General features: G+C 33.5%; 1 protein-coding gene across 1 annotated transcript in view; it reads left to right on the top strand.

The window, feature by feature from the left end:
• Window positions 1-13,524, top strand: part of LOC148110721 (low-density lipoprotein receptor-related protein 1B-like) — an 851,096-nt gene that overhangs the window by 296,885 nt on the left and 540,687 nt on the right. The window contains exon 4 of the mRNA XM_087861868.1: window positions 5,319-5,456. Coding sequence (XP_087717994.1) covers window positions 5,319-5,456 — 138 coding nt within the window. The remainder of the gene's footprint in view (window positions 1-5,318; window positions 5,457-13,524) is intronic.

Raw genomic sequence — 13,524 nt, 5'->3', positions numbered from 1 at the left:
GGAAAGTTAATTTTTAAGGCAGTTTTCACAAATTCTTAGAAATCATGAGCTCTTCAATTTAATAAATAGGAAATCTCCACAAGATTCAATATTCGGAAGCTAAATATTGTAAAATATCCTACCAACAGAAATAGTCCTATATTCCTCCTTATGTGTGTGTGTGTGTGTGTATTGTACATATATATATGTGTGTATGTGTGTGTGTGTGTATATTTTTAAATCAGTATTAGGCTTTACTTGAAGTTGAGTTCTAAACAATTCTTCACAATATAATCCAACCTCAGTCTTCTAAGTAAATAGGCAGGTATAATTAAATACAATCCAAAAGTGCATGATTTTTAGTTTCTGAATTTCAGAGTCTTATGTTTTTAGGTGATGACTTTATATAACCAGTTTTTACTTGATTTTTATATCAACTAGTAATCAATATATTTTTGTTCCTGCATTTCATTTTATATTGTGAAGTGGGAATAAAATTAAAAATAAATAAATGAGAGGCTTCATGCCTCATGAAACCTATGTGAAACTGTATATATCAATATAGTTCATAAACTATACACGGAAACTATATTATAAAAAGCTATATCATAAAAAAAATGTGATATAAACGATGTCATGAGTTCATAGAAAATGTGGAATCAGTGACACTCCCCCCCACACACAAAAAATCTCTTGATTTGTATAATGTTTCCCAAACCATGATTTTATTTGCTTGTTAAGATGATCATGTGAGCCAGACACTATTATTATCCCCATTTTTCAAATGTGAAAGAAGAATCTCACTGAAGTTCGGCTCTTAACTCAAATTGAGATAACTAATGAATGGCAGATAAAAACTCTAATTCAAGAATTTGGTCTCTAAACTTAATAACTTCTCCATTATGTGATGTTATTTTTCACAAAGAAAACTTGATGGAGAAGCCAGAGTTTGGACTTGAAGGATTTTGTTGGGTGAAAGAGAAGGTTTACTTTCCAGATGATGATATTGCATACAGAAAATTCCAGAAGTGGGAATAATTTGGATTATTTTAGGGAGGTGAGCGATGACTCTGAATGAAGTTTACTACAAGCACTGAAAATAACCTATACGTAAGGTCAATTAAGTTTCAGTTAGATGATGAAATCGGGCCACAGAGTTTGGTTTTGTTGTGAGCAGCAACTGAGAATGGTTATGATTCTATGGTTGGGGGAAAGTGATATTTATAAAACCTAGTCTGAGACTATATTGATGGTGGGAAAAGGTAACTTCTAGCACATAGAAGAAAGTGGGAATTAGCCAGGAGTTAAAATGCACTGAACATTCATTCAACAATTGTAAATTGAGTCGGGCAGGGTACTACATGTGTGTTTCTCAGGCAGAGACAGAGGGAAGTTCATCAAAGAGCGTGTGTGAAGTGCATGCAGGTGTGCTCATGGAATAACTAAGTTAACAGTAACAACAACAACAGTGGAACCGGAGTATAAAAGGCCTGAGAAATAATGGCAGAACGTGTGTCTATGAGAGGAATTCTGGTCAGCTTTTGAAGGATCCTGCTTGCCTCTGGCCTCCCTGTTAGTGGGATCATGGAGACCTTGGGGAAAAGCAGCTCAGCAGTGTTGGGAGAAGGGGGTGAGAAGGGAGTGGGAATACACAGTAAGATGTTTATATAAAAATAATCTAAACATTCAAAAAAACATACAGATGAGTCACATCGTCCTTGCATTATCCTAGAAAACTTGTTTATAAAATGAGGTTCAGTTTAAAAAATGAAGCCTAATTTAACTAATTGAGTAAGGCTTATAAAAAATTTAAGAATATAAATACTATTTTCCTGTGTTTCTATTTTTTAAATCCTTCTAATGATAGAGTTTCTCTTACGAATAATTAATTACTATATTTCAAATTCTGCTACCTTGTTCAGGTCACCTAAAATTAGATTTGAGGAACTGGAAATGTTCTGACTATGCCTTACTGAAAACTGAAGTGATAATCTAAGACTACCATGCTTCTTAAAATTTTGAAGCATGTTTGTACTATTTTGAAATTCCTCGTGTGCGTCCCTGTCATCCCATTCCTTCTCTCAGATTCCCCAAATCCTAATGATTTAGTAACTAAAGAGGTAATTCCAGATATGTCAGGTAGCTTCTGACCCTGCTGCTTGCTGTGTCCAGATTATGATTTCTGCTTATGAAATATTTTGAATGTCAGGGGTTTTTGTGAGATGAATCATTTAATGAAATATTGACATGATCTTTGGAATTCATGTAGTCTCTGTGATCACATTCTTCTCCCTGTCACACAGATCAGTGGGTAGAAGTGGTGATCCAGTTGAATCTTGTCTTCATTTACTTCTGTGTAATTTGCAAATATTGTCATTGTTTTAATGTGTTTTGATACGATGATTTGGGAGGGACTGATTAAGGTCCAATCCATCAAGCCATGTACCAGCTGTCTTACCAGTTACCCAGCAGTCATGGAAGCCAAGAAAAGAGTGTATTAAAGATGAGGAAAACTATAGTCTCTGGTTTCTAAAGAAACTACTTAACTCTTTCTTTCATCCAAACAAATTTCTTTTTTTATCCGTACATGTTATCACTAGGAAGAATCTAATAGTTTTGTATACTGCCTCTGAGAAATTCAAACATTTTTTTTCTGTTTTCTCAAAATTTGTTTCTGAACAAGAAATGTGCATTTCACTCCCTCTATCATGTTCATCAGTTACCTGACAATCTTAAGAATGCCACCCCCCCCAAAAACCCCACAACTTTGATTTGAACCAACACATGTATTACTTAAAAAAAAAAAAAAAACAACTTGCTTTTAAAAAGAACTCCTGAGTCATCTTTGGCCTCTATAAAGTTTCTAAAGTCTCCCAGGTTTGAAGTGTTCTTCCTGTAGGCTATTTTTGGAATTTTACAGAGAGATCTAAATATATCTGGCCTAAACACTACTCTGACATTCATGCAAGGATATATATATTCTCAAATTTCTAAGAATCAGCCAATTAATTTTAAAAGGAACTGCATTGGTCATAGAAATTTACAGCTTTTCAAAACTAGTTTCTATTTTTCAATTTTATTTTTAAGTGAATTTATGTTAATCTTATAAATATAAAATTTAATACTAGAAACTTGGCAAAAAGAGTTTCACTTACTTTTATTCTTATAATTTGGATTTAAATTTGTGTATTTGTATTTTAATTTATGAAAATGTATATTTTAAAACATTGATACTCAAGTTACAGAGACATGTTACAATAAAGAGTTGTGCATTTGAAGCAATGGGTATTGGACAAAACTAATTGCCTTGTATGCCAGTAATTATATAAATATACATGAAAAAAAAATACCAGGAAACCAGTTAGTGTCAATACTTCATCTAGTGAAACTGTATCATAACAATTTATTTATATCCCCCAAATACAAAATGTTGAAAGCTTTTTAGCATCAAACAAAATCACATATACCTATCTTTCAATTTGATAGGATATTTCAAAACATATCTTACTTTTGGCAACTTCAGCTTTTTTGGGGGGAGGGGGCTTACAATATAAAATGAAGTTATGTGATATAAGTTTTTATGGAAAGGCAGGGGCGCCTGGGTGGCTCAGTTGGTTAAGCTTCTGCCTTTGGCTCAGGTCATGATCCCAGAGTCGAAGGATGGAGTCGTATCTCCCTCTGCCTGCTGCTCCCCCTGCTTGTGCTCTCTCTCTGACAATAAATAAAATCTTTAAAAAAAAAATGTTTACAAAACGGCAACTTCCCATCTTGGAACATTCTTTACTTACCTATGATAACAGCAAACACTAGTGGGTGCCTGGGTGGCTCAGTGGGTTAAGCGTCATGATCCTGGAGTCCTGGGATGAGTCCCACGTTGGGCTCCCTGCTCAGTGGGGAGTCTGCTTCTCCCTCTGCCCTTCACCCTAATTGTGCTCTCTCTCACTTGCTCTCTCCCTCAAATTAATAAATAAAATCTTAAAAACAAACAAACACGAGTGTTTGCTGGGAAAGATACAAAAAGCTTTTGATATAATCCCTACAACAACCTGGTGAATCACAGAAAAGGTACATAATTTGTTCAACTTATTGTTTATAAGTGATGGGACCAAGAATCTGGCTCCAGAGTCTTTTAACAACTCCACTCTGCTGCATTTATTTACATGATTAACACATGTTGAATTCCTATTCTGAGCCCACATCTCACAAAAAAGCTCACAAAGCTCAGTGCTTTGCCATCAATAACTTTTGACATTCACAACAAGCCTGCAAGGTAAACTCAGTCGATAGTTTTATTTACACATGAGAAAATTAATGCTTAGTTGATTTAATAAATTAATGTCCCATGGGTATTAACATAGCTGTGATTAAATTCTGCGTGTGCCTGACTGTAGAATCTGGGCTCTTATAATAATCAGTGTCAGATTAACATACGATTGTAGTCATATGGCATGACTGCACTCTGGATTTAGGAGAGTTGGGCAAGATTAAGAATCACTGCATGGGGAATTTGGAGAGCGCCTATCGAAGAAGTCTAGATAGGATATAGGAATAAGCAACCTGAACTCTAGATATAGCAATGTACAATTTGAATTTTGGATGACAATTTGGAATTGGTGAGCTTCAAGAAAAGACTTGGTATTCCAACCTAAGCATATCTTTAAAAATACAAAGGGTAATCATATAATGTACTGTTATCATCAGCAGGAGAACTCAATGAGTACGCTGTGTTCATTATCACCTCCCCACACCTTAGTAAATTCTGCCATATTATAATTGCTCAGTAAAGATTTTTTAAACAAACAAACAAAAATCCATGTATAAATAAGGATATAACTAGCTGTTCTTAATAAAGAACAGATTAAAAATGAAATATTTTTTATATTGACACAACTTCATTTAAATTCCACTAAAATATTTTTGTTCATGTTACCTGATTCAATTCTAACAAGAGCTCTGCCAAGGAGTTGCCACTCTCCATATTTCATAGTAGAGGAAATTGAGACGTACAGGGTTTAAGTACCTGGCCTGCTTAATCTAAAAGTAAGAGGTAGATCGATGACTCAAACCAACCATCAGATTTTAAATCTATGCCACTTAAAGTTTGAAAAGAATATTTGTGTCTTTAATGTATTATTTGAAAAAAAAAGCATACTATTTTATATCCTATGCAGTTTTTAAAATTAGTTTTTTAATCACATAGGCTAATTTGGACATCCCTGAGAGTCAAAGCTGCCCTCTGGTAGTCATTTTCCATAGTTTTGTCTTGTAAATTAAGGCTAGTAATTTCTTGTGCTTAATGGTTTTAAAGCCAAACTAACCCATTTTTATATTTTTTTCAGGTCCCGAAGAGGTAGAAATCAAGTGCCCCTTGAATCACGTTGCTTGCCTTGGTGCCAACAAATGTATTCATTTGTCCCAACTGTGCAACGGTGTCTTGGACTGCTCAGATGGGTATGATGAAGGACTGCATTGTCAGGGTGAGTCCGTTTGTGAAACAATGCAACCACACTATTAAATTTTTCATAGCGTAATGAAAGTTCAAAAAGAACCTATAACCTGCCTTTTCTTTCAACCATAACCATATCAGTTATTGAGAAAGCAAGAATTTTATTGCCAGAAATACTCAATATGCATTTCAAACCTGTAACTGTTGTGCTTTATTGAAAAATGCCATTAGAAAAAGAAATACATTTAGACTTTGACTCTGGACTCTGAAACAATTACATATTTCATAGAAAGTAGTACTTTTGAGAAAAAGACAAATGAGAAGTCTTTGTCACAGAAGATTAATACCATACAGTGTCATAAGTTTATTTCTCTGAACCTTTGCTTAACAAAGACTATTTGAAGTAAAACCTCTGCAAGCCAATGTTTTAGCATGATGTATTTACAGGAATGTTTCCTTAACGTACAACTTCCATGACGTTGTACCTACTTTCTTATAATTGTCTCTCTTTTTAAAAAATCAACACCTATGTTCTACAGTGGTCATGATTTTACCTATATATTAACGATGGGAGGGAGAAATAATTAAAATCTAAAAGTTAAAAAAAGTTAACCAGAACTGGCACATTCTAATAAAACTGGTTGGAGAGAGGAAATGAAATGTGAAACAAAAAAAAAAAAAAGAAAGAAAGAAAGAAAGAAAGAAAGAAAGAAAGAAAGAAAGAAAGAAAGAAAGAAAGGAAAGAAGAAAGAAAAATTTGAGGATTGAGGTAAGGACCCAAATCTGCAAACAGAATCAAGATATCAGTCAAGTAAATTTGGCTCCAAGATGAAGCCCAGAAAGAAACCACTGAATCAAATTCAGTCAAATTCCCACCAGCTGAGTATAACACAAAGGATACTTATTGAAGCTGAGCAGTTAAAGAGTAAGTAACCTATCCTTTGTGTTGAGGTCAGTAAGACAATAAGGAATAGAAAGAACTATAGAAAACCGGAGTTGTGTGTCTGGTCCTTGACCAGATTCACACAAACTAATCGCTGCCATGTGCAAAAAGGTCATAGGTTACCAAAAGTTCCAGTTTTTCAGGAGGAGCTCCATAACGATATGTGCTTACATTGTTCAATGTCAGCTACTCCTTTTTAAAACATTGTGTGACCAACAATGCACAGACCAAACAAAACCTGTCTGGAGTCCTGTCAGAGCTTACTGGCTTCCAGTTGCCTACTACTGGGCTGAATGAAGTAACTGGATTAAACACCAGAGATGGAGAGATACACTGGAAAAAAGAGTAAATCTTAGAAAGGTAGTCCAAGGTGGTAAGGCTGTTGAGAGATCGTAGAACATCTGGGTCACTGGGTCTTTTCCCTCTTTCAGGAGGGAATTACTCTGGCTCTGTGGACAGATTCAGACTGAGAAGTTAAAGGTATTCCTTCTTTGGCTGAGTTTCATTTCTTACCCTGAATTCTGGCAGGGTCACAGAAGGAGCCAGAAGATTCTGTTTTAGTTATTAACACATGTGTAATAATAATTAATAAGATATTTTTTTATTTAAAGACCTTTTGACATGTATTCTTTTTGTATAATTGGATATTTAAAAGAAGGATATTAACAGAAAAAAAAGTAAAGTATGGAATTATGAAGTGATAGAAGTCAAAGAGTTTAATTTTCTTTTCAGAAATTAATTATATTTGTCTAGAGCCTAATTCTATACATTTCAGTTATAATTCAGCCTTCTTATTACATTAAGAAAAAAAAAAGTTTTGGATAGACATGTGACTGAGCTAAAAGAGTGAAATCATCACAATGCCAAATACTTCTTCAGGATGGTTACACAAATTAGAATATCTCAAGCATATTTCAGTGCTGTGAATCATAGGAAAATATATCTGAGTTCTCCAGTAAAATTTAGAGTTGTGATCTAATACATGAAGGAATATGTGAATAGTAAACCAGGGGATTCAAATAAATACAAAGTATTGGAATAAAAATAAAATGGTGTTAAATTTACCTTGATCTTTGAAAAGCTCAGTGAATATTTCAGACTGAGATACATTTAGAGTATTTAATTGTTTATGCTTCAATCTTTTTTCCTGTTCTAGTTCAGGTTTCTAACTGCTCCAACTTTCATATCTTTGTCACTAGTGATGAACTTTTTCATTTATTTTTTTAGTGGTAGGCTGATTGCACAACTTTAGCCCTTTAAATATTTCTAAATTTCACCAAATGAAGTGTTTTAAAATGCCCAAGTAATTTATTATGACCTGAGGTGGACTTAGAAATAACGAGAAGTATATTTGGATCTATGCTTGCTATTTGCCTTACTGGAGGGTATATCGTCAACCTTTCTCCTAATTTTACATTACACCCAGTGAAAAATTGTTTTCTGTTAAGTTAATTAGGCACCAGCCTGTCAAGTTTCTAAAGAACTTTGTCATCTATAGACATATAATAAAGAAAGAAACCAGATTAATTCAAACATTGTATTGATTTTTAGAGATGCTTTTCTCTTGTAGAACAATTCTGCCTGAATCACTTTCTCTGTCTAAATCCATTTCTCTTTTTGTTGTGTTCTAAGCACATACTCTGTTTAAGTAATTATACGTGAAGCCCAAAGACATGATTCAAAGATGCATATGTCTTCTTCTTTTTTTTTGTTCTTCTTTCTCATAAAGGATCCAAAGTACATTTGGTACTATATTTGTATCCTGTATGAAAATTGATAAGGAGTATAAAGTTTAACATTTTGGAGGTGATAGTCTGGTCTTGGTAATGCTTTTGTATCAACTGGATTGTTTTCTGAAAGTTCCCTAGAAAAAAATCAATTTCTACCTAGTGAGGATAATGAAAGATATCTATTATTAATGATTTTCTATAACACTGATATTTTAATCTCCATAATTTAGCTCCATCTGAAGAAAGAAAAATGGATTTTTGTATATGGGTGTACTTATATATAGGAATGTGCTTATAACAATTTTACAATGAGAATGTTCAAAATCACCACATTATATTTTAGAAAACTTCATCTCTTCCTATGTAGTATTTCATATTGGTAATAATATCACCATATCTAAATTGCATGAGCAATAAAACACATTCTATACAGTAAAAGGCTTCTCAGTACAGGATATTTCCACAAAAATCCTCACAGCCATTCAAAGAAGTGAACAAATTCAACTAATGGATCGACTGAACTGTGTCAAAACACTTTTAAAATTTGACATTCTTGAGGTAATTCATGATGTTAACATCTAAAGTGGCTGCGAACAAGAGAGTCCCCTTTTTAAAATTCACAGTCCTGGTTAGAGAACATTTGCAGTGCAAAATAACCAAACATTTCAATGTACAAGGGAACCACGGTTTCTGTGACATTGTCAGCTCTCACTCTATTAGAAGAATATGGAAACCCTTCATGTTAGCACAAAAAGAGATTCTGTCTTCTGTGTCTCAAGATTATGTGATCTACATGATTGTTTCCCAGCAAACATCCCAATATCCTTTTAAATTTGAGGAGATAAAGTGTGTGAAGAGTTTACTAAAATTAATTAGGGAATGAAACGCTCTGACATCTGAAAAGCTCACCACCCAAGCATACAAGTATGCACACACAAACACACACTATTCTTTTCTGATTTCTCTCTTCTATTCTGAATGTCTTCCTACATAATTCTGAGTGTATAATATGTTAATTGGTGTATTTGATATGAAACCTAAAGAAGAATAATATTCTCTTATATATCACCTAACTCCTTGAATAATGCATATTCAGAATTCTTAAAATTCCATTTGAATTTTTTACTTTACTTGTCAGTTGGAATATAATTTTCCTAATATGTGCAATTACAATTTTCTCCACCCATCCACAATCTATTCTAATGTATTTATTTTAGATTCCAGTAATTTTAATGTATTTATTCTAATGTATTTTAGATAGTGATTCATATTTAAAAATTTATGTGACTTTTTTTTTTCTTTCATGTTATTATTCACAAAAATAAAGTCTTAGGAGAAAGTGCTAAAATATCCTGGAAATAATTTACAAATTAGAGCTTTCTCAAAATGGACCGAAGTAAAATAGCAAACTTTATTATCTGTAATGACTCACCACAGGACAATTAGTAATCCTTAAAACTTCTGTTTAAATCTCATATATATTCCAAATATTCAGAAATTAGTCCAGATCAACTACTTCAATGCAATAACTGATTTGAGAGAATTAAATATAATAAATTTAATTTAAAGTATTAAGAATTAAAAAATTAAAAATGAAGTATTAAGAATTAATCCTTAGCTCAAATATTCAGGATGCCAGTTTTCATTCTTTCAGAAAAGAAATATTTTATCTTCTGGTGATGTTTTAAGTTAGTCATTACAGCACTGATTTCAGATGGACGTGAGATTGGCTTGTGTAGCTAGCAGGAAGGAAGGAAGGAAAGAAAGAGGTTGGTGAAGCTGATGCAAAAGACAAATTTGGAGCGCTTCATTGCTTTTATTTTCACTTTATTGTATCAATGAATCTTGTCCTATTCCCATTTTAAAGGTTCCCACCGAAAAATATTGCCAGTCTCTTTTCTAAATGAAAATGAGCTTATCATGCCCGAGAAGGGAATTTCAGTATGCAGAATCCAAAAGCAAGGTATGGAGAAGAGGTACAATTGGAAGCAATGTTAAAGGAAGTGTATCTGTCCACAACATAAAGCTTAAAGCACATGGAGAGAAAGAAACTTTGCCAGTGTGTTTTCAAGCCACTTGAAACATCAATAAGCCCAGAGCTAAAAAACAGCTGTAATTACCCAAGAGGACCTGGGTTTATGTGTTCAGACCACTTTTGATTATTGAAGTTCCTGCAACTTAAAAGTAGATCCTGCTATATTCTTTTCTTTGTCTTGAGTGGTGCTAAGATGATCAAGTAGTCTCAAATCTATCTCAAACGTAAGCATTTTCTCTCAAAGCGATTAGCTTCAGTAATTGAGTCAGTTTAGTGAAAGGCTATGACCCTTACCACTGGTTGATTTCAGGGCCAAATTAATGCTTTTTAGAAGCAAAGCTACAATTCTTAAGAAGAATAGGTCTTCTAGAAGTGTATCATCCTTTTGCAAGGCTATTAAAGACGTTGTTTATATTGACAAATGACACCTATGTGAAAATTAGGATAGTGTACCTGAAGACTATTCTAAATATGCATATACGCACACAGAGGCATATGCACACATATGCATAAGTGTGTATATTCGTTTTCCAGAGTCTGACTTATAAATTCTGTTTAATTAGAAATATGTTGTTGCACAGATATCTGACTTCTTAACACTAATTTGTTAGCAGTGATTGCTAAACTGATCTTGCTCAAGAGACTTGGAGTTAAATTTCAATTGTTTGTTTGAATATGTTGACTTCTATAGACAGCTGACTAGCTAACTGACTCTGGGGAGAGGATAACTAATTTGGCTCTATATCATAGCCCAGTATGTAAAAAGATAATCTAAAGTAGTTTATCGTTTGTTAGAAGCAACTCTTTTTGTAGTAGATTTACATCTTTGATTAATGTTTATATATACTAATTAGTATTCTCTGGCCCCAAACAGAATTATTTTTAAGAATAACTAGAAAATAGATTTTGCAATATAAAAAATGTCATCTAAGCATACTAGTGGCTTAAAAATGATCAAACACTGAAGGATGTAACTTAAAAAAAAGATATTCTTTATTAAAACATCATCTCAGATTCTATATGTTTGTTCTTGGTAAACAGTGATTTAAAACTAACATATTACATCCATATTTTTTGATCCAGTTTTTTCTGTGGTGAGAATCCTGGTACATATGGACCTTTAATTGCTGTTGAATTATACTCTATTTCTAGTTGATTTTGGTTTTAAATAGATGTAAGCCAAAAACACGAATCCACAACTTACACCCCAGTAGAGTATTTATTCTGTTTGCTTAATATCTGTAGGAGAAGAAGTAGCAATTGCTTTGATATAGAGATTGACTACTTGGTTTGAAACAACTCCTATGATGCCTGTACCTAAAACATACCAACTTTTTACATAGAAGGACTGTGCAAAACCACAAAAAGCCAGAGAACTCCGCTTCCCCAGCTCTACCCTACTAATATCTCCAACAGAAGAAACTCGTTAATAGTTCCACTAATTTTGGAATTGTTAATTTACATGAATATTCATGGTCCCTGGGACTCATTTATCTGGATCTCTCCCTCACAGTTCTCTTCCTGATATGATGGAAAACAGTTTTTAAGAAATAATAATAGGTATGAGGCCAAAATGAACTTTTCAAAATGTGCCAAAAGAAACACTAATAAAGTTTTCCCTATATTCAATTCATTCATTAACTTCAGTAAACTTTTATTGAGCACCAAGAGTATTCTAAACACTTATCTAAGCATTGGGGATGTAGAAAATCCTATTTTCTGCCTCCATAGAATTCACATGTCAAAATGGAGGTATGTAAAAATTGCTGAGGAAGAACGAAATGAAGAACATCTATTTCTGCTTGAGGGGATGCAAGAAAATTCCCCAAGAAAGCTGATAGTTGATACATGTCTCACTCTAAGAGTTTGGTAGGCAAATGAGGGAAGAACACTTCAAAAGTAGGGAACTATGTGTACAGAGACACAGGTGTCTAAGAAAACATTGTACACTCAAAAGAACTCTTAAGTGCTTTAAGGTTGATGAATAGGGTTCTAAGTGGAGATGGGCGAGTTTGAGGCTGGAAAAACACGATATTGAACCTGGAGTGGTTACATTAGAATAGGAATGTAATATAACCTGCTTAAAATGCGTTCTATAAAACTATAAAGAGAAAGAGAGTGGAAGATGATTCTAGGATGTATTCTCAATATTATAAGTGTGGTATATATTTTACTATTAAGCATAAGAAGATTAGAATTGTTGCATATATGTAGCAGGTCCTGTGATTTATTCTAGAAGATTAAAATGTGCGTTATTATAATCATAAAACTTTGAGCTAAATAGTCATGTCTGTTTACATTAACCAGCTCCCCAAACAAGGCATGGGAGGTGTTATTCTTTAATGTATCACTTTCATGTAAGTAGAAGTCAAAACAGATGACAAGGGAGCCATATTAAGTGAACTCCTTTTCAGATGAAAGTTAATTTGGAATGTGTATTTACTATTTTAAGGAACCAGAATCCTATCTTTAGCAACCGCTAAAGAGGCACCTTAGTTGATGCCTAAGTTTTGCCCTCATGCATCTTAACTTTGGGAAATGTATGATGGTTCCAATATTATTCAAAAGTATGAATTATAACAAACTGTCCCTCAGCTCTCTACTCAACCTCAAATGTGAAGCCAAATCCCCTATAATTCATGATTTAGTTTTTGACACAAGTAGCTTGATACTTTACAAAGTAAGGAATTAGAGCAGGTAGCTGAAGTTGACCGGCATCCCAGGAGTCACACAGAAAAGCAGTGTGAAAGCGAGGTTTAAACACTGTGACCTTGAGGTTTTGTTCACCAGTTTTGACTACTGAGCCTTAACATATCAACTCACAGAAATGCATAAAGTTGTTATGCTTCAACATCCTTTCTGACCTGTTCTTAAAGGAGCAAGATGGCTTGTAGAAAATCAACTGAAAAACATTTTTGAGCTAACTGTATGTTCCCTGTCAGTTTTATTAATTGATTGAGCAGGAAAAAAAAAATGTGCCGAGTGAACCACAAGCTGAAAAACTATATAACAAGCTTACAGAATTTGAATGTCTCAATCTGACTATTAGCTTTATCCCCTTGAGAAAAATTAGTGCTTTCATTTGATGAGGGATGTAGAAAGGAAATGGAGAAGCTCATTTTAACTCTTTGAAGTAGATTTGCACTAGTTACAATCGGAAGTTAAAAAAACAAACAAACTAGGAATTAACTTTCATAATGGGATCTGGAAGGAAAAATGAGAGACTTATTAAGGTCATTCACTAGACTGAGTTTACATTTTGAAGGAAAAACCCTACATTGGAGAAAAAAATGCAATGCTGTTTCAATAAATAACCAATAAATAATTAAAGATCTGAGATTTATTAAGCCTGATCTGGAATTCTAGGAAGTTTTAGAGAATTCTATAGAGA

Source organism: Ursus americanus, chromosome 1 (genome assembly GCF_024610735.1).
Source record: "Ursus americanus isolate L20-20 chromosome 1, mUrsAme1.1.p, whole genome shotgun sequence".
NCBI lineage: Eukaryota > Metazoa > Chordata > Mammalia > Carnivora > Ursidae > Ursus > Ursus americanus.
Note: the sequence above shows the minus strand (reverse complement) of the source record. Positions and strands in the feature narration are given on the sequence as shown.